The sequence below is a fragment of the Sparus aurata genome, chromosome 18, assembly GCF_900880675.1.
Source record: "Sparus aurata chromosome 18, fSpaAur1.1, whole genome shotgun sequence".
Lineage (NCBI taxonomy): Eukaryota > Metazoa > Chordata > Actinopteri > Spariformes > Sparidae > Sparus > Sparus aurata.
Window position 1 is genome coordinate 2,632,221 of NC_044204.1, and position 20,464 is coordinate 2,652,684.

The following is a 20,464-nucleotide window of genomic DNA, read 5'->3' on the forward strand; positions in this document are numbered from 1 at the left end:
TGGAGGTAGTATCAGGGCCGCATTATTGGTGAACCGTCCCAGTGTGAACGGATAATCCGGAGGCGCGGAGCGAGGGCGTGTCGGTCGTGCAGTCTTCTAACTGCATAGGTCCTTCACTCAACTAAATACAGAGAAATGTACCACAAAACTACGTTACAGGACCGAACAAAAGTAACGTAGTAACTGTAACTGTCTTTAGCAACTTATATGCGGAAAACAAATACCACAGCTGTACGTGGAGAAGTGTCTGTCCTCCTGACTCTTCCTCACATTTCTGCTCAAAAAACAGCGTCTGTCACCGGCAAAAAACTTTAACTCACCGAGTGTTTGTGATGAAAATAAATCACCGCGACCGTCAGCCCTCCGGACCGAGACTTAAGGTACCTGTACCGTCACGCGTCTTTAGGAGCCGCAGCGCCGGCTTTCTGTGTGAATTACACACGTGAAGGCGGAGGTGCTTCACTCTGTGTGAATCACCATCGGCGGAGAATTGGCGAACCACCGCTCCGGAGATAATGCGGAGAGGCTGTTTAAAAACGGCCCTCTTCTCACGAAAGTGTCGGCAAGCAGGAAAAGTTTGCGAGCGAAAAAAACACGTTCCTATTGGTGGAAAAGGGCACCACACTAGCCAATCACAAAATTACATGGCAAGACACGTGATTTGGTTGTTGGGGGACAGGAGGAAGTTGTGGAGGGACCGACAGTGACGGTGAGAGAGTTGAGAGATGTGTGTCAAAATGAAAAAATAACTGTACAGTCACACATGTGAGGTTGTGCTGAAAATAATGACACCAAACAAGGCAAGGTAAATAGTAGGGATGGGCGATATGGACTAAAAAGTTTATCACGATAATTTCTGGCATTTATCCCGGTAACGATAAAAGTGGCAATAAAAAATACCAATTCACCTGTACTGCAAAACTGTAATGACTCAAATCAAACAAGTTTGAAATGTGAGAACAGATTCAACATTTATTCAAACTCTAAGGCACAAACAGTGGCAGTTAGCTTATAAAATCATTCGCCTGAATCCTTCTTTCTCCACAGTTTGGAGTGGCAACATGTCTTTAGCCAGGCAAAACGCCACTGCCTCCGTTAATTCTTTCCATCGTTTGCTTTGCTTATCATATGGTATGGAATGAGCAAATGCGTCACCAATTTTCGTCTGGCTAAGAGTTTTCTTCCCGGAGGCTTTGGTTGAAGTTGACGCAGCAAAAGCGACAGCGTCAACTTCAACCAAAGCGGATGCCGTGCACATTTTCTATATTCTACATTTTCATATTCTGGTTTGTGCTGGTGTTTGAGGTGGTGGAACAAATTGGTGGTGTTACCACCCTTTGCAATCACCGTTTTTTTTACAAACTCTGCATATAACAGAGTTTTGCTCCATGTCAGACTTATCGTAACCAAACCAGTTCCAGATAATCGAGCTGGAGCCTCGTTTAGCAATGAGCTCCTCGCTCTCAGCTCCGCCTTCCGCCATGTTTGTTATTGTTCTTCACGTGAGCCAAGAGATCAGGTCTGCAGGCAGGTGGCAGGTGCCTGTCACGTGAGTTGGGCTGCGAGTGCGTGGTCGCATACAACGTCATCAAACGAGAGTAAATCTGAATACAATAAAGTTGAAAAAAAACGTCATCAACCGGAATTTATCGTTATTACCGCGAGATGACAAATTCTTACGGTGGGGAAATGTTTTGACGGTATATCGTAAACAGTAAAATATAGCCCATTCCTAGTAAATAGTTTTTAAGGTGAAATATAATGGTAAAATCAAAAATAGTCAAAACGGCCAATTATACCCTGGACTGCATAAAATCCCAGTAACACACCCAATCAAAAGTCTCTATAATCCAAATTGAAACATATTTCTTGGTCCACATTTAAATTCATTAAGCTATTTATTACCAACACCCCTATGAGGTAGGCCTATTCTGCTCTCTGGTAGGCCTATTCTGGTCATTGTGTGTGTGTGTGTGTGTTGTGTGTGTTGTGTGTGATACACCTGATGACACAAAAAGGAAGAAATGTATCTATATACATTGTAAAACTAGGAGAATATAACTGTTGTTTATTTTTGCAAATAAAAGTTTGTAATTAACCACTTTATTCTTTTAGTGTATGTGGGTTGGGGGGGCCTGGCTTGTCTTGGACACAGGCAAGGGGGGCTTCAAAGAAAAAAGGTTGGGAACCACTGAGTTAGATGATGAAAAATAACAGATGAAATCCTGCCAGAAAGATGATGGAAGTAATATGATCTTTTTATTTGAATTTATTTAATTCATGGATCTCTACAAAAAGTAGCATGTTTTCACAAAGTGAGGGAAAATAAATCTCACATTGAAATCAACAACTGTGATGCATCGTTAATTGTTTTATAATCTCATCCTCGCTCTCTGAATCAGAATCAAATCGCATTGATGAATGATATGATCTCGATTTATACACAAGTCATTTAATAGTGATGATTTGATCATTTTAAAAATCTGCTTCCATCCACAGACGATTGAGTTATTTTAGCATAGTTTGCTGTCGATATTCATGATCCTCAGAGGATGATTCAGCTTTTTGGTAGTTCACGGCAAATCTCAGTCAGATCGCCTTTAAACTAACAAAAGACATTAATGTTTGACATCACAGTGAGCTGAACATCTTTGTGTTTTGGACCATTGTTCTGACAAAAGCAGCTTGGACCCTGCTGAACGACGAGTGATGTTTTGCTCTATTTCTCTGATATTTCATACAAAGTGAACGAGGCCAGTGAGCAGCTCCTGGTGTCAGTGCAGTGAGGTGTTAAATGTGCAGGTATGAGACCCTGTCATCATAAACAAACAGTGGTCCTGTTGTCTGCAGTCCGTCTGAGCTGCAGCTGAAGTTATGTAACCCGGAAAGAAATTAGGGAAAGCTGCAGCGTCAGTCATGTGGAGACTAATGTGACAGAAGCTGGCAGCTCAGAGTCACTCAGACCTCCATCTGCAGCTTTCATAACGACCGCACTGCTCCAGTTTAACAGCCCGACCTGAATCACAAGGCCTCACTGAGTCCAACAATCAGACCTGAACCAGGAGGAACCAGGAGCCTCAGTGGGTCGAATCTTCAACTCCCTCCAACCACCTGTTTTATGTTCCTGACGCACTTCAGATTATCAGTAGAGATGCACCGATCGATCGGCAACCGATCGCAATTGGCCGATAATGCCCCTATCGGTTTTGATCGGAGTTCTCAAAATAGATCAAATCAGGCCGATCAGATGACGTTTAAGTATAAAGACAGTGCATTAACTGCATGCAGGGAGGGAATTTCATGGCCGCCGTTGCCCCGCACTTTGGCCTTGATGCCCCGTGAAAAAAAAACTAATCGTACGGCCACAGTGGCCTCTGTGCCCCTGGCCCGGTCAGCGTAGCGAGCTTGCCTTTAATTACAGCCACCCGAGTGCACAGTAGTCTCTCACAGTAACTTCAGTGATTCCGCGGTTCGCGCAGGTGGAGTCTCATCATCACGATGATCTCACGTGAAAGCCTCTCAGACAGCAGCAGCGTCTCAAAACAGAAGAATGAAACTTACAGCACAGCGAGCGAGCTCAGCCGGTTTTGATATGATACGTAACTGACTTATGTGGTAGGATTTAGTCCGGTAAAGTTGGAAATATATTCACAGATTATATTTCGACAACTTCCCGGATCAATAACTCATAAGTGAAACCTTGTTAAAACACAAACGACGGCTCTTTCCTACCGTAGTGAGGTAGACAACGAGCTACAACCGTATGTTAATCAAAACGAGCGTCTGGACATTAACTCTGGTCTGTATGGTCAGCCAGCTGTGAGACGAGGGCGCAGGGACCGTCTACAAAGTGCAACACTGAAAAGAGAAACTACAAAAAATGTAATAACTAATAATTATTCAGAGTGTAGTGCCACCAAAATCACTCCACACATCAGTGGTCTCCTGCTGGTTATTCTACAATTTTTTGTTTGGAAAAAATGTGCTTTGCCATAATTTTGGGGAATTTCTATTGGGAGAAATATTCTATAACACTAATGTTCAGTGTGGTGTCACAAAACTCACCTCACCCTAACCCTACTTAACAAAAACTACTTTCTAATGTAACTTTAACTTGATTTTGGTATTAAAAAATGTTTTAATACATAATCCATGTCTTATTATAAATTAGGATGTTATGGTATCAGTCTGAAAGGTAAATCAACACATTTTACCCAGTGGCCTTTGTGCCCTGTCATGTGGCCTTGGTGCCCCTGAAAAAAAACTGAAGGCCAAATGGACTTCCACCTCAAATGCTTTAAACTAAAGTAACAAGCCTGTTTGGGATCTGTGATGAGGAGAAAGTTCAGATATTTGTGTTCAGGTGTAGAGAATGAAAGTCACAGCGATACTCAGGTAAAGTACAGACACATGAAACATCTACTGAAGTATAGTAACTAAGTAATTGCATTTTTTATTGACTCCCCACCTCTGCTGGCTCTGGACTGTCCTTAGAAACTTGTTGACCTGAAACTTTGAACATGTTTGAGGTAGAAAGTTTCACCACAACAACAACATTCACTTTCCATGATGTGAACTATGATCTCTGCTCTCAGTGTAGACTAAAAACAGACTTGAATTACCTTCTGAATTTCTTCACTTACAACATTGAAACACAACATTTCATTGCAGAGTGTTTCTGAATCATCATCATCATCATCATCATAGAGCTGTAGACGCTCACCTCGTTCAGATGTTGGCGTGTCAGGGCCTTTATTCCTTTTATCTCACAGTCATGATTATTTTACCATCACCACCATCAGCAATTTGATTAATTACATGTCTAAATGTATAAATACATAAATTAAAAAAATAATAAAGTCAGCAAGTGTTGAAGTTATGACTTTTGCAACAAATGGAAAAATTAAGGAATCGGTAAAGAAACACATTTTGAATATATACAGAAAAATAACAAGCAAATGTTCATATCCTCCCTGTCTTTGACATGGCATCAAAGGACTGAAGCAGGTTATCTGTTTGTTGATTCTGTCACTGAAACTTGTTCTTGTTCTTCTTTGTCTTCTTTTTCTTCTTCTTTGTCTTCTTCTACTTCTTTGTCTTTTTCTTCTCTTCCTGTCGTTATCAGAAGAAGAGCAAAGGCAAGAAGGGAGAGAAGAAGCAGAAAGAAAACAGCCGTCAAGATGAAGGGGGTGAGTGTTTTCATATCTGTGTCAACTATATGTGGGTTTCCTCCTCTGGTGGTTCTCACTCGCTTTATGTTCTTTCACTTCCTGTTTTCATGTCTCACTATATGTCATGAGAATCTGACTGAAGACTGAATGTCTGTCTTGAGACTTTATCCTGTGAAATATTGGATCATTTTAACTCTTCAGGACAAAACACATTTAAACATGCAATTACAGATTTGTTTGTCCACTTGGGGGCAGCAGAAAAGTTCTTTTAGCTCTGTTTTTGGTCTCCTCCACCTCCTGATTAAAGCACCTGTCTTTTTAGCTACTAAACACTTGTCTGATCTCATCACATGTCTGTGATGAGATCTGCTGCTGCTGCAGCTGAAAACTTCCTGTTTTATCTCTGAACTTCTGGTTCCTTATGATGGTTACAGTAAATTTAATTTTATTTCCATATTAACAAATTGAGAACACACATCCGCCACACAGATCAGATTAAATCGGATGAGGACGACTGTCTTCAGAGTAGAGAGGTCATTAGCTTACAGCTAGCTGAACTAGCTCACTGTGACATGTAGCAGCACATTAGCTAGATGTTTAAAACACAATAACTCTGAGGCTAAATGTTAGGGGTGGGGGAAAAAATCGATTCACATAAGAATCGTGATTCTAATCATCCACAATTCTGAATCGATTCATAAATTTAAAATAACATTTTTTTATTAACGTTCCCCCGTCTCTCTGTGCGCCCCCACGGGCTTCCGTACACAGCGTTGCAGCAAGCTTGGGGAAAGAAAGACAACGAATTTGTCTTCAAAATAAGAGCTTTACATTGCACCCCATTGGAGTTTAGAACTGGGTTCTTAGCGGGGGGCTTTTAATTTGAAAGTAGCGACCGTTCCTAGCTTGCGCTACAACAACAAGCTAACAGCGAAGACAGCTTCAGAGACCGAGGAGACGCTAGCATCTCCTGGATCTCAGCGGCTGTCCAGTTGCTCATCCTGACGTCCGCGGATGAAGTGATGGACTGACTGCTGTGATCAGCTGTGTCCTGGTTTTAAAACTCCCCGGCTGTGGGTCGCACAACAGTGCAGGTCATCCACACCTCCGCCCATCTCGCTCAATTTCCGGCATAACGATGTCTCGGATTTAGATCGGAATGGAGTTGGATAAAAGTGTAGGCTACCCTCCGAGGTGGCAAATTGGCAGACCAGGACAGACCCCCAATTTACCGCCTTCTGTCTAAATCCGCGGACCGAGCCACAGAAAAGGATGTTCAAATTGGCGGCTTGCTGCCCAGTATAAAAGCGGCTATTAACTATGCAAACAAGGGCAGCCATACACTGCAGGCACAATATCAAACAGAAGTGCACAAAAAGAAGGTGCAGGTCATAACATCCACACACAGTTGAGCCAGCACCTTTCTTCCAAGCAGAGAGACAGCAACTTTTTCAAAACCCATATTCATCTAGTCAAAACACACTCTTTAAGGGCTTGCTTTTTTCATTCTGCAGCAGATTGTGCTATTAAAGTTGTGCTGTTGTGCATTTCATAAGAGAAGTTCTCATTTCTTATATAGCATAATGTGACCATAGATAGATGTTACCTTTTGTCTTAAGTTTGCCTTTGTGCGATTACATCATTGGAATCAGTTTATTTAAAAATCACATTATCTTATACAAACTGTATTGTTTTGATGCCATAATTTGCCTTAACACACTATGCATTGTATCAATTTTTGAATCGAGAATCAGTTGAATCGAGAATCGCTGAATCGAGAATCAGTTGAATTGAGAATCGATTTTGAATCGAATCGTGACCCTAAGAATCGGAATCGAATGGAATCGTGAGACACCCAAAGATTCACATCCCTACTAAATGTCTCAATACGATACGGGGGATATCTATAAGGTATAATTGGGAATGATTAGCTTTGAATCAATAAAACAATAAACATAATATTGATAATAAGATTATTGTGATTGAAAACTGGCTGTGTGTTTGGGTGAAGAAATATCAATGGCATCATTTTGTTACAAACACATTGTGCTCTGTCACTATGACATTTATATCGGTAATCTGAGAGCTACAGGTGAACTGAGACCTCCTTCAGTTTGACTTGTCACAGCAGGTAAATCACAGGTGAAACCGATAACTGCATTCCTGTCAGGTGAGCTCGTTTAGGACCCTGTTACCTGCATGCTGGTTCACTGTCATGGTTTCCTGGGTCACTTCACGGGACGGAAAACCTGTTACTTTCCTGCTACGAGTCAAAATGTTGCTGTGAAAAGGTGAATAATGATTGATGTTCATCAGACTGAACAAGGAACATTACAAAACTTATGAAGTGCAGATGAATCCGATCACAAGCAGCAGATTTCAGTTTACACAACGCAACACATTCCCACTCCTTTGTAGACAGGAGTGATTTCATTGAAATCATAAATGGACTAAAATAAGCTTTCAGTTTTTGCATTGCAATCAAAAGTAGCAGTCCCTCCATCATGCTGACCCCTGTCTGAAGAAATAAACACTTCAAAGTGGTCACAGCTAGCTTCATGTTAGCCTGCAGCTAGCTTCATGTTAGCCTGCAGGTAGCTTCATGTTAGCCTACAGCTAGCTTCATGTTAGCCTGCAGCTAGCTTCATGTTAGCCTGCAGCTAGCTTCATGTTAGCCTACAGCTAGCTTCATGTTAGCCTGCAGCGTCACTTCGAGACTCTTCTCCTGTGTGATGAAGACAATCAGCTGACAGAGAAAACACTGACAGCACCAGACATGTTGGTTTATTTTCTGTATCAGAGATCCTTTATTGATGTGTTTGTTAAGAGGGTTCACTCTGGACAGACTTGTGAAACTGAACTTTGTAACAAACTGAATTTCTCTATTTTGTGGTTCATTGTTGAGTCACTGAAGGCTGCTGGTTGTTGTTTTTACATTTAGTGGCTATGATTTTAACTTAAGCAGGATAAAGTTGAGTAGTTCTCTCTTTTTAAAGAAGAGTTTGTCAGGACATAAAACCAGTGATCTGTGGATCTTTACTTACTCAGTTCTGAATAAAAGTTTGAATCGAAACTGTTATCACATGGTGGATTCGGAGAAGTAGTCGATAGTTTCCTTCTGGATAAATAAAATTCTGTCTTTATATTATCTAGATTTCAAATGACACCAAGCCTTTTTGTTTCATAACTTATCAAAATAACAAATGACTCAAACCTAAGACATGTAGTAACTCGTAAAAAAGGAAAAAAAACAATGGTCTAAAGTTTGAGACAGTTGCTGTGGAAAATAAAAGTTAATTAAAAAGTTAGTTGCAGACCTACAGTAACTTCAGATGTTTACAGGCTGCAGGAGATTCTCACGAACAAAAATCAAGACAAAAACAAAACCTCCTCCTGACGCCTGAGTGATGACAGTTAACGGTTAAAGAGATCTCAGGTGATTACAGGTGTGAGGTGAAGTTTATGTGACTGAATGAATCGTCTGCTGTGACTCAGCACTAACTGTTGCTCAGTTCACTGTTCCCTCGTTTCCTCCTGTTTACGAGCAGATTGTTCAGTTTAGACGATAGAACAGAAACCTCTCATTAAAACAGGAAGGTACCAACACGCTGTCGTCATCCTGCTCTGAATCACTGAGGCTCTGAGGCACGAGAAGCTGGACTCACTGTACAGATGTTGGAGTGAAAACACTGTGGAAAACAGCTGGTAATTCAAGATGGTGGCCTTAAAGGAACAGTTCACTCAAACATTAATGTCAGCCATCCTCTCCTCCTCCTGATGATATAAAGTCCTCCTCTCCTCCTCCTGATGATATAAAGTCCTCCTCTCCTCCTTCTGATGATATAAAGTCCTCCTCTCCTCCTGATGATATAAAGTCCTCCTGTCCTCCTCCTGATGATATAAAGTCCTCCTCTCCTCCTCCTGATGATATAAAGTCCTCCTCTCCTCCTCCTGATGATATAAAGTCCTCCTCTCCTCCTCCTGATGATATAAAGTCCTCCTCTCCTCCTCCTGATGATATAAAGTCCTCCTCTCCTCCTCCTGATGATATAAAGTCCTCCTCTCCTCCTCCTGATGATATAAAGTCCTCCTCTCCTCCCTCCTGATGATATAAAGTCCTCCTCTCCTCCTCCTGATGATATAAAGTCCTCCTCTCCTCCTCCTGATGATATAAAGTCCTCCTCTCCTCCTGATGATGTAAAGTCCTCCTCTCCTCCTGATGATATAAAGTCCTCCTCTCCTCCTCCAGGTTATATAAAGTCAGGTGAACATTTCTGGAGCTTCACAGTAAAACAGAGTTGCAGCATTCTGCTAAACAACTGAAGCAGCTGAGACTTGATTTAAAACAGAGAAACAACCAAAGAAACATCAGATGTCTCCATACAGCTCGTCTGCTGTGATCACAGTCTGCAGGAGAGAACACATCACAACCTGATCTGAGACCAGATTTACACCTTTATTAAGATGAAATAAGATAAAAGTGTTAGTGTGACCCTATCTGAAGTTCGTGCAAGAGCGCGACTGCATGTCAACAGTGTAAATAAGGACTTTTCAAATAAGTTTGGGATCGTCAGAGACTTCACAGTCAAATAATTTTTAGGTGAACTAAGGACTCGTTTTGATTTGGCTTGACAAAGAAAGATGACATGGATCAAATGACTGTTGACTTTGACACTTTCACAAAACTACCGAAAACATCTTGTGTTTTTTTTCATATTTGATGTCCTCCTGTTCGAGAATGAACCCACAGCTCTGATGTTTGTGTCTCAACTGTCAAACAGCAGCAGAATGAAGCTAAAGCTCCTCTTTGTTTAAAAATCAATTCACCTGCAGACGGACAGGCTGCAACGTGCTTCACCTCCGTCTGAAATACAGAAGCAACAAGAAGCCAAACTGATGTTTCACTGAGTTATAAATCATTTCATTCCTTCAGTCTGTTGTTTCATCGTTAAGATATCTGCTGACAACTAGAGCTAGTTTTATCATTTCAAACATTTTCATTATTTAGGTTTTTACTGTGGTGGTGATATGACTCTGATCAGGTTAACAACACTCGATGTTTTTTAGCCTGAAGAAATGACGTTGAACCTGAAGACGTCATTCAAACTGTGTCTGTGTGTCAGCGTGTCAGCGTGTGTCTACATGTCAGTGATGTAATTGACAGGTTGAAATTAAATTGCAGTCAGAACAACTTCCTGCAGCTCTGAGGGCAGTTTGATTTAACCCTTCAACTCCTCAAAAACACTCAGAAGATACAAAATACTGACATTTACTCAAATACTGAGGTACTTGTACTTCACTCGGATATTTTTCTCATGTTTCACTTCACTACAGTTATCGAACGGCTTCAGTCACAAGTTACATTACAAATTAAGATTTTTCACACAAAGCGAAGTAAGGATTTAAATGTTTTGCATTAAAAATGACAAAGAATTATCCAAAAATTGGCAATAAATTGTTTTGTTACTCCACTAATTGATTAATTGACTATTTGTTTTAGTTGTTAGGTAGTTTAATTTATATAAAACATGATTTTCATGGTTCCAGCTTCACAAACATGACGTTTTGCTTATTTACTTGTAATTATTTGAATGATTTAAATGTATATGTAATAGTTTTGAGGGTGTCACTAAGTTGTGTCTGTGTCGTTTCTCTCTGCAGGTAAACGAACGTCAGGTGAGCAGGACGTGTATCTGGAGAAGCAGCTGGAGCGCTTCGAGTGGCAGCTGAGGACGTTAAAGGAAGTGCTCTCGTCCAATGGAAACCCAGAGAGGGCGGAGCTACTGAAGCACCACGCTGATGAGGAAGTGTGCGCCCTCGTCCTGAGCATCCTCGATAAGGTTAGGAACTTGTGATTATCAAAACATCACTGATGAACATGAACAGGATTTCTTCTGACACACAGCTTTAGTTAATTAAACTGTTCAGACGTGAAGTCGCCTTTGTGGAAATTTAGGAAGATTTTCAGCCATTTTTCTGATTCCATCAAACTTTTCTGATGCGTTGATGGGAACACAGCTGCTGTCTTGAGAACTCGTTGGAGGCAGATGTTTGTTGTGGAGGAACCTTCTGACCTTAGTCTCTCCAACTGCGTCAGACCTGATCACCATCAGGGCTGGGCACACAGCAGCTTCAACATCTGGTTTTAAAGACTGGATTCTGTCAGAGCAGCAGATTAACAAACATCACGTCACATCTGAGTTCAACTTCACTGGCAGGAGGAGTGAAAGTGTCCGCCAGAGGAGTTATTAATACCCTCATCTGACAGCAGCTGAGCAGCTCCTGCAGGTCATGTGACCACCTGAATACTCTGCTTATCAGCTTTCTGATTGTGTCCTGACAAACTTCAGTTCATGTTCTTATTTTAACTTCTCTTACAAATGGAGCCTGTTGGCAAGTTTTCTCCACTTTTAACTCCCATATGTTTTATTGATGTTCAGTTGATTTACTGACAGTCTGTGTGTTGTTATAATGAATTTTCTCTCTGCTTGGTTCTGACGCAGATGTCGTTAATGTTTCGTCTTTTATTTTTCCGCTGATGTGATTTTCAGGTGAAAACGGAGACGACAGCCGATCTGAATGTCCTCCATGAACAGAAGAGTAAAGCTGCCACTGAAGAACATGAGAGAAACGTGGAAGGTAACAAATGTTGAGATTATTCTCGGCATGACCATCTCAGGTTTCAGATTTCAGAGATGGAGCACTTTTTATTTACAGTCACATAACTTTATTAATACACCACGTAGAGACGAGCTGAGGGGATCCGGATCTCATAAACTGTTAATGTTTATATATTCTACTGATTAACAGACACTATTCATTGAAAAGGCACATAAACAAATTCGGATAAATCACTTATCATGTAAATTAACTGTAAAGTTGTATTTCTATGATTTCTTAAAATTATCTATAGCAGGTTTGTAGACTAAAATCTAAGTCAAAAAAGTCTAAAATCCAAAACAGTTGTGTTAACGTCAGTCTGACTGTTAAAGTTATTTTTGGGATACTTTCGTATTGATCACACTGTAACAAAACAAAATCAATAATTACTGATCCAGACTGTGCATCCTGGTCAGAGCTTATCAGACCACATCCAGTCAGTGTGTCAGGATGTGCTGTGCAAGCTAACGTTGTTTATTAAAGAAAAAGTTGTAGAAGTAATTAAAGGTTAGGAGGCGCAGAAAAACACCTGCCCTCACCTGGCATGGCTCTGTGTAGTCATGTTCAGTTGAATGTAAATAAATAGATTTTATTCGGTCTCAGGTCTTGTGTTTCATGTGACATCATCAGTCTGAGTTTGTGTTTTTTGTGGCAGAGCTGCAGAAGAGACACAAACAAGAAAAAACTGAACTGAGAGAAACGTTTGAGGCTGCTGAGAACGTCCTCAAAGTAAGAAAGGGCAGATCAGTAACCGTCTTCTCATCAGTATAGGGTTCAGTTTTTTGGCTTTTATTATTAACTTTGTGTTGTAACTGAAGGGTAAAGTGGAGGAACTGACGTCAGACCTGCAGGTTTATAACGAGCTGAAGAAGAGAGTGGAAGAGTCGACGTTCAAAAAGGACCTGCAGAGAAATATTCTGGCGAGTGAACTCAAACATACAGACCAAATAATTCATTTATTCTTCGCGAGGAACATATGGAAGAACTAAGAAGTGTGTTTGTCCTCCAGGCCCACGGCAGCCCAGGTGCATTCTGGGAGTCAGAGCAGGAGTCTCTGCTGTTTGTCATCGAGATGAAGAGTGAGCGCGTGCAGGAGCAGAACAGGAAGCTGCAGCAGATGGACGCTCTGGTGGGTCAACTGCAGAAACACGCTGCTGGAGACAGATTTTAACTTATCTGTCTGCAAAGACATAATTTAATGTACAACATCACCTCGTTTCTTCTTCTTCTTCATCTTCATCTTTGTTGTCTTCTGGTGGTTCTCAGGTGGAGAAGAATTTGTCTCTGGAGGATCAGATCATCAACATCCTGCAGCAGAACGAAGATCTGAGAGTCCGGATAGACAACTGCCAGACTCTGATTCAGTAAGAATTCAGTTTCTTCTTCTTTACCACCAGCAGCTCATTATGAAGGACTGTTGCGCCACCTGCTGGACAGTTTCCAACTGCACAAGATCCTATAACACTCTTTAAAATTATAAATGGCTCAAGTTCACTGAGTTGAATCTATTTTATTGTAACACCACAGACCTGCAGTTAATCAGCTCTTCATGAAACCCATCTGAAGGATCAACAGCACAGTTTAGAGCCTCCAAAATGATCCACACGTCTCTGAAACTGTTCAAACGCAAACACACTAGTGATAGAAAATATTTTACTTTGGCTGTGATCTCATCACACGACAGTGACGCTGACCTGCTGCTGCCACAAACCAACAACTGCTAAATCCTGAACACGAAATACACAAAATAAAATGGTTGCTGTTCTTTAAACCTCTGAATTTAAAGGGACAGGGATGCCTTTAAAATGTAGTCTTTTGTTTAACATGCAGTCATGATATAGAATTCTGCAACTTTTGCAGCGTTTTTTAATTTAAAATGTGTGTCTCTTGACGTTGTAACACAGTGTAGTTGGCTGTGCAGAGAAACAGGGCAGACTGACGACAGAGAACAGGCAGTTCATCATCGCTGAATCACCCAAAACCTCAAAGAGGTTATAATCAAGTTGTATTGGATCCAGGTTCCACCCAGGTTCTGGCTTCAAACATGAACTGAAATGCAGTAATGCTGACTCTCTGTCTCTCTCTCTCTCTCTCTCTGTCTCTCTCTCTCGCTCTCGCTCTGTCCTGTGTTTGTCAGGGGCTTATCGAAGGAGCAGCAGGACATGAAGGTGGCGCTGGAGAGGCAGCTGGTGATCAACCAGAAGCTTTCTCAGGAAAAAGAGCAGCTGATGTTCAAACTGAGACACAGAGACTCGTGTCCAACCATCCACCTGCCCGCCATGCTGCCGGAGATCACACCCAGTTGACTCTGATCACGTGACTCTGGTCACATGATGCTGTAGATAGAGAGCAGACTGTGTGTCTGTCCAGCTGCCATCATCATTCACAAGGTAACCTGCAGTCGGCCCGGTTCTCCTCTGACTGGGATTTAAACTCAAACTGAGCTGCAGCTGCTCGTCTGGAGAGCAGCAAGCACCACAACACAACTGTCAGGACTTTCAGCTGGATCCTCATCGATCCAGAACAACAAGGATGAATATTTCCCATTTGAGCTGTGACTCCACTGGTAAATGTTCTGATGCTACCGTGAAGAGCGACTTTGCTCCAGCAGCTACATGAACTCTAAACTGGATCCTGCGGGTTCAGACAGTTCTGAGCCTCAGACTGTTGCAGTAAAACTGCTGCCACGCTGATCTGTTTGTCAAATTAACTTTTATTCATATTATTGTAAGATATGACTGTTAGCTCTGCAGTTCTTCATGTTTACTCAAATTAAGTTTTTTAAAGGACTATGAGACAGAAGGACGGATCAGGGTGGCAGCATCCTCAGCGCTTGGTCACACCAGATCACCAGGTCACGTGGCAAAGTCACAATGTAGCGGCAATTTTTTCAGGCTAGTTAGCATACTACTGTAGCTGGAGAGCTAATTAGTTGACTGGTGAAATGCTATCTAGCTGGTAACGTCAAAGCAAGCAAGACTGAATACTTTCCAGTGTCCTGAAGCTACACTTGTAATCATTGTTATGCAGACAAGCTTCAGAACTAGCCGGCTACAATAGCCTGCCAAGCTTGCTAGCTGCTGGTTAGCCATTCATCTAAATATGTTAGCATTGTTTAACTCAGAGACAGATTCATCCCCATCAGCTTTTATCCCACAGCTGATTGAAGACCATGCTGCTTCTTCTTTCAGGTCAGATAAAACTGGATGTTTCTACAGTGTCGGTCAGCCTGTTCACTTTAATGTTGGCTCAGTCCCCTGCTGGAAAAACCATAGTTTTGGTGCTGGTCTATGCTGGTTTTTCCAGCAGGGTCACGACTGGTCAGTCGACTGTCCGAATTCAGTTTGCCGCGAACAAATCCTCTAATCATGACAGTGACATGCTAGTGTGACCCGGCCTGAGTGACCACAGTCTATCTGCTGTAAGGCCTTGGACTCGCATAATAACTGATCATGAATCTGCATCGTCTGGTTCTGAGTCGACAGACTGACTGATGGCTGTCGGTCTTCACTCCACACTGAGTCCTCACTATGGCGGAAGACCGACTTCTCTGTTTTCTGAAACACAACACATCATGCCTGATTGTATGACCGCCTCTGTCTGTCGGACTCTGAGCAACTCCAGCAGATTAAGTGCCTTGCTCAGTGGCACATATTTGTGACTGAGTGGATTTAGTGTTCCACTTCAACTTGGATGTCTTCCAAGAACTACTTTTATATTGAAGGTGCCAGGAGGTAAATTCGGGTGGATGTCGTTTCCATAAATTGATTTCTTTAAGCAAAGTTCCTACAAAGTGTCCGCTAGGGTTTGGATGATTTTTTAAGTTTTCAAACCTGCCACCGTCAGCCCAACAATCTGTGATCACTGAAAAATGCAGATAAAACATATATTTAGATTTTTACACACAGTTTGTTGCTGAGCAGCAGCTCATGCTCGTTCTTCAGAGGAAGATCATTAAACTACTACAATAAAATTACAAGAATTGCTTAAAAAACAACCTGTGATCACTGAACGCTCGTGTCCACCAGAGTTTGTTGGAACAACAACAAGAAGTTGATGAGCATCTTTGAGATCTTCACAGGAAAACATCGAGGACCCTCTAAGATTCCCTTCGGAAAACACCTGAACATGTTAGAAAACTGAAGTGGATTCACAAACATTTCAACACTGAAACTAAACAACAACTGATTTTTCTCCTCTTCTTCACTTCTTCCTCATGCCAAATAAGTTTAAAATTTTTATTTCTTGTCTGGGTTTCTCACAACTCAGAGACGCCTCCTGATGACACCGCTTTATTATAGAGCTGTTCATCTTTGCTGTGGGGGGGCGACGCCACTTCACTGTCAGTGTCCGGTGTGTACATACAGTCTATGAATCCAGTATTCAGGAGCCAAACAAACAAACCACATGGAGCTCTTTTTATTTTGGTGTTTCATGAGCCTCACAATCAAAACATATTCTCAACAAACAGAGGACTGTTTTAGTTTTGTTCAGTACAAAATGACAGCTAGGAATATCAATATTAATGTTTTTAGCATGTTAGCATCATAGCTCAAGGTATTCTAAGATCAGTTGTGATATTTCATCTATTGATATAAGCAGCTTTTATCACCCAAAACTTCAGTTCATGCCTCCAAACAAATGACAGAATCCCTGAGAGCTAACATGACATGCTAACATGCTAAAGTTAACTAACTTTCTACATCACTGTTACCTTACATAAAGGAAGCATGTTACATGCTACCTAATCTTGATACGTGTATTTTGGTATTGGACCTGTTCTGGTTTCCGTTTCCGTCAAATGGCATCGACCAATTATGTCTGAGTAGGCTTTGGTTGCATGCTGTTTTCAGACTGAAGTGCAATCTGTGAATACATTAGCTATCGTCTGACAATGATTTAGCTTTTAATTAGCTTTTTAAATGTATCCACATTCATATGCATCTTTTTACAGACATTAACCGAAAAGTAAACTCAAACTCCTTTCTCTCATCTCAAGTTGTTCAGATTGCACGAGTGAAAGTAAATCTTTGTGTTTCTGCTGGCTACACGCAACCCCAACATGTTAGTCATTGCACCCAGAGGCTAAATCCTCATCAGACGATAGCTGATGGGTTTTCAGATTGGGTTAGGGTTAGTTTTGTTAACAAGTATTAGATCATCAAGACTAAACTTTTGGTCACACCAGAAAGTGACTCAATGAAATTCCCCCATGCCTCCCCTCGGGGGCTAGCTGGTTGGCTACTGTGGCTACAGGGCCAACTGGTCAAATGTTATCAGGACTGAATATTCAAGTGGTTTACTGAACCTGCTTTTGGTACAACTATGCGACCATGCTTTACAACTAGCCTGCTACAATAGCCTAACAAGCTAGCTAGCTTGCAAACTGCCAGATGACTATTTACCTTTTTAAAGCAAAAAAAAATTAAAAAAAATAGCAAAGCTTTTTCCTCCATTAGACTTTCTGGCTCTCTGTTGGCAGGTACTGTAGCTTGAGAGCTAATCATGTGCTAGCAAGCTAACATAGCTTAAAGAGTTAGCTGGATCTCTAACTGTTATCTAAGTCTGAGTTAACAGACATACTATGTTTGTACCATTACTGAGAAACTGAGAGTGACTAAGCTAAATCGATCGAATCTGCCATTTTGAGTTAATTGACTTCTTGTTCACTCAAAGTTTAGCACTTTTAGAACAGTTAGCATCTGGACAGTGTAAAGTCTGTTGAAGAGTTTATTACCATGAAGGTCACACTGTTTAATCTATACATCATATTTCAAGTTTTACATTAAGAACTACTCCAACAATCAAAGAACAATATTCTGTGTACACTCTTGCCTTTACTTAGTCTGCTAACTGCCAGATGGCTACTTGGCATGTAAGAAAAAATAAGTTAGCATAGCTTGTTCCTCCATCAGACTCTCTGGCTCTCTGTACTGTACCTGGAGAGTTAACCAATCATGTGCCAGCTAGCTATCAACATGCAGGCAGTAGCAAGCTAACATAGCTCAAAGAGTTAGCTGGGTCACAAACAGTTCGCAAAGTAGGGGTTAACAAATTAGACAGGGACACACTGTGTTGTAGCATGAACTCCTGTCTGACAGTTATATTTCATACTTTGTAAAAACTGGGTTAGATCAAATGTCAAATGTGATGGACTCAGCTCTTTGGGTAGAATCTGCCATTTTGGATTAATCGCCCACTGTTCCCCAAAGTTCAGAACTGTCGCAACAGATAGCAACTGAATGGTGTGAAGTGCATTTACTATCGTGAAGGTTTGTTTCACTGTTTAAATTTTTAAATCATATTTTAGTTGTACATCGGAGCTTATGTGAACCGTCACAGAACAATGATCACTGTGCACTGTCACCTTGATATCGCTGTTTCTGGATTTCTTGTGTTAAAAGATGTGAAAATATTCTTCTCAACTTACAACCTTATTTCCTTTTTTGCTACCGGGGCGATGGATTTATGGGATGTGACCTTTTTGTATTGCCAAAAAAAAAAAAACCTTTGTCAGTGTTTTGACAACTTTCTCCTTATGCACGAGCACTTTGACCCGTATTTTACCATGAGTTTGTATAAGAGAGATTTTTTTTCCATGTTTTGTATAGTTTTGAATTTTCTCGACTTGTGTATAAAAACTTATTTCATCTTCCACATGTTGGATTTAAGTCCAGGTATTTGATTTTTTTTTTTCTTTTTTGGCTTGACTAAATAAAGAACTGAAACTTAAACAGATCTTTGTGACTATAATGTCTGTTGTGTAATGTAATGTCGAGAACACAATAACACCAAGCAATAACCTGTGTATAACGCTTTAACGTTTGTGTATAAAGAGGGATGACAACATGGAGTACAAGCTCAAGCAGTGTCGTGTTTAAAAGACGCTGTGTCTCTGAATAAACATGCCTCACTTGAAATCTGATGAAGTTATTCAGAAGACTTAATGTAACTTTGTATTGAAAGAACTAACTGTTTAGCTAACTGTTTGTGAGAGTTGGGATTTCTAAGAGTTCAAGTTGTGACAATAATTCAAGTGTGTAGGTCACAGGTGCAAGTTATATTCCTAAAATATCTGACAAATACATTTTATTAATTTATTTTAATACAAAACATACCGAATATGCACTAAACAGCAAAACAAGTGAAGTATCAAACTACATCCTCCTCCTCTGATCCTCTGTGATTCAGCTGTTTGGCCACCAGAGAGCAGCAGAGGACCGTTGACAGTGGAGAGTTTTGTTTGTCTCGCTGAGATCAAACCTGCGGAGTACAGCTGCACTCTGCAGGTGACCTTTGACCTCTGAGAGAGGGTTTAAAGTTTGCTGCGAGCAGTCTGATGTTATCAGCTCTGACAGCAGCAGACACAACCACACAGATCAGCTGATGATTAAAACCACATCATGAGACCAGAACAAAGACTGGAACAGAGTGAAGCAGTGATCCGCCTGCAGGAGGCGCTGCAGCCCAGCAGCAGCAAGGATTACATCCTGCAGGGAAACCTTAGCTTTATTGTATGTGTTGACAGCGGTGGATATACGATATAAACTGTTACTGTTAAATAACTCATTTGAAAGTGATTAAACACTATCAGATAATTTGATATTAAATATTATATATTTTTTCCGCTTATTCAAACACATCCTCTGTTCTGCTTTTTCTCTCATTTTATTTAAAGATAAACAGGACGGACATCATTTTCATGGCTTCAAAATTCCATAATATTTATGTCTTTTCCTTTTTTTTAAGTAAAATTAGCTTGGTGATTTTGGACAATTTTAGATTTTCGACTAAAAATGTAATGTTTTTATTTCTTTTATGTGAAAAAGAAGTAATTTCTTGTATAACTACTCAGAACATGCCTCACATGCCACCATCTTGGAACATTGGTGATGTAAAAACATGGACTTCCTGTGACATCAGATCACAGGTGGTTACAAACTATGTGTGTGTGTGTGCGTGTGTGTGTGCGCGCGCGGGCGTGTGTGTGTGTGTGTGTGTGTGTGTGTGTGTGTGTGTGTGTGTGTGTGTGTGCGCGTGTGTATGTATGTGACCCAAAGTCTTAATATTGAGGCCCAGGAGGCCCAACACCCCTGACCTGTGTGTGAGAAGCACTGAAAGGATGTAAGAGGATCAGTGTGTCAGGGGCTGTTTGACAAGATGAGACAATACCTGGTCAGCTCCTGCTGTGTGTGTGTGTGTGTGTGTGTGTGTTAGCCGCGGGTCACAGGCTCTCCTATCATGTCGCAGTGTTCCCATGACACTTCACAGCCACCTGGATTCACCTGACAAGGAGAGAGGGAGAGTGTGAACAAACACAGAGTCCATCAGTGGGTCAAACACTTTAGATGACCTCCATGGATTTATTGTTAATCATCAGTTAAACGCTAAAGATGAATTTTGAGAGTTGTGTCGATGAGCTCTGTCATCACTGGAGGGCAACAAACACCAAACACTGCAAACCGTAAACAATGAATCAAGCTGCACACATTAAACATGATGATTTATTTCAGCACTCATATCACTGCCTCAAAGTGACCCACAGAGCTTGCTGTGTCCCACAATGCATCACTGCTCCACACCTGTCCAGCTGATGGAGGTTGACAGCAACATAATTCAAGAATATCAATATC

The 20,464-nt window shown here is 41.1% G+C and overlaps 1 protein-coding gene across 1 annotated transcript in view; it reads left to right on the top strand.

Moving 5' to 3' along the window:
* Window positions 1–18,751, top strand: part of ccdc69 (coiled-coil domain containing 69) — a 29,680-nt gene extending 10,929 nt beyond the window's left edge. Inside the window, exons 2-9 of the mRNA XM_030396998.1 lie at window positions 5,126–5,189; window positions 10,833–11,011; window positions 11,723–11,810; window positions 12,487–12,560; window positions 12,650–12,751; window positions 12,841–12,960; window positions 13,098–13,195; window positions 13,969–18,751. Coding sequence (XP_030252858.1) covers window positions 5,126–5,189; window positions 10,833–11,011; window positions 11,723–11,810; window positions 12,487–12,560; window positions 12,650–12,751; window positions 12,841–12,960; window positions 13,098–13,195; window positions 13,969–14,137 — 894 coding nt within the window. The 3' untranslated portion in view covers window positions 14,138–18,751. The remainder of the gene's footprint in view (window positions 1–5,125; window positions 5,190–10,832; window positions 11,012–11,722; window positions 11,811–12,486; window positions 12,561–12,649; window positions 12,752–12,840; window positions 12,961–13,097; window positions 13,196–13,968) is intronic.
* Window positions 18,752–20,464: the final 1,713 nt, after the last annotated feature.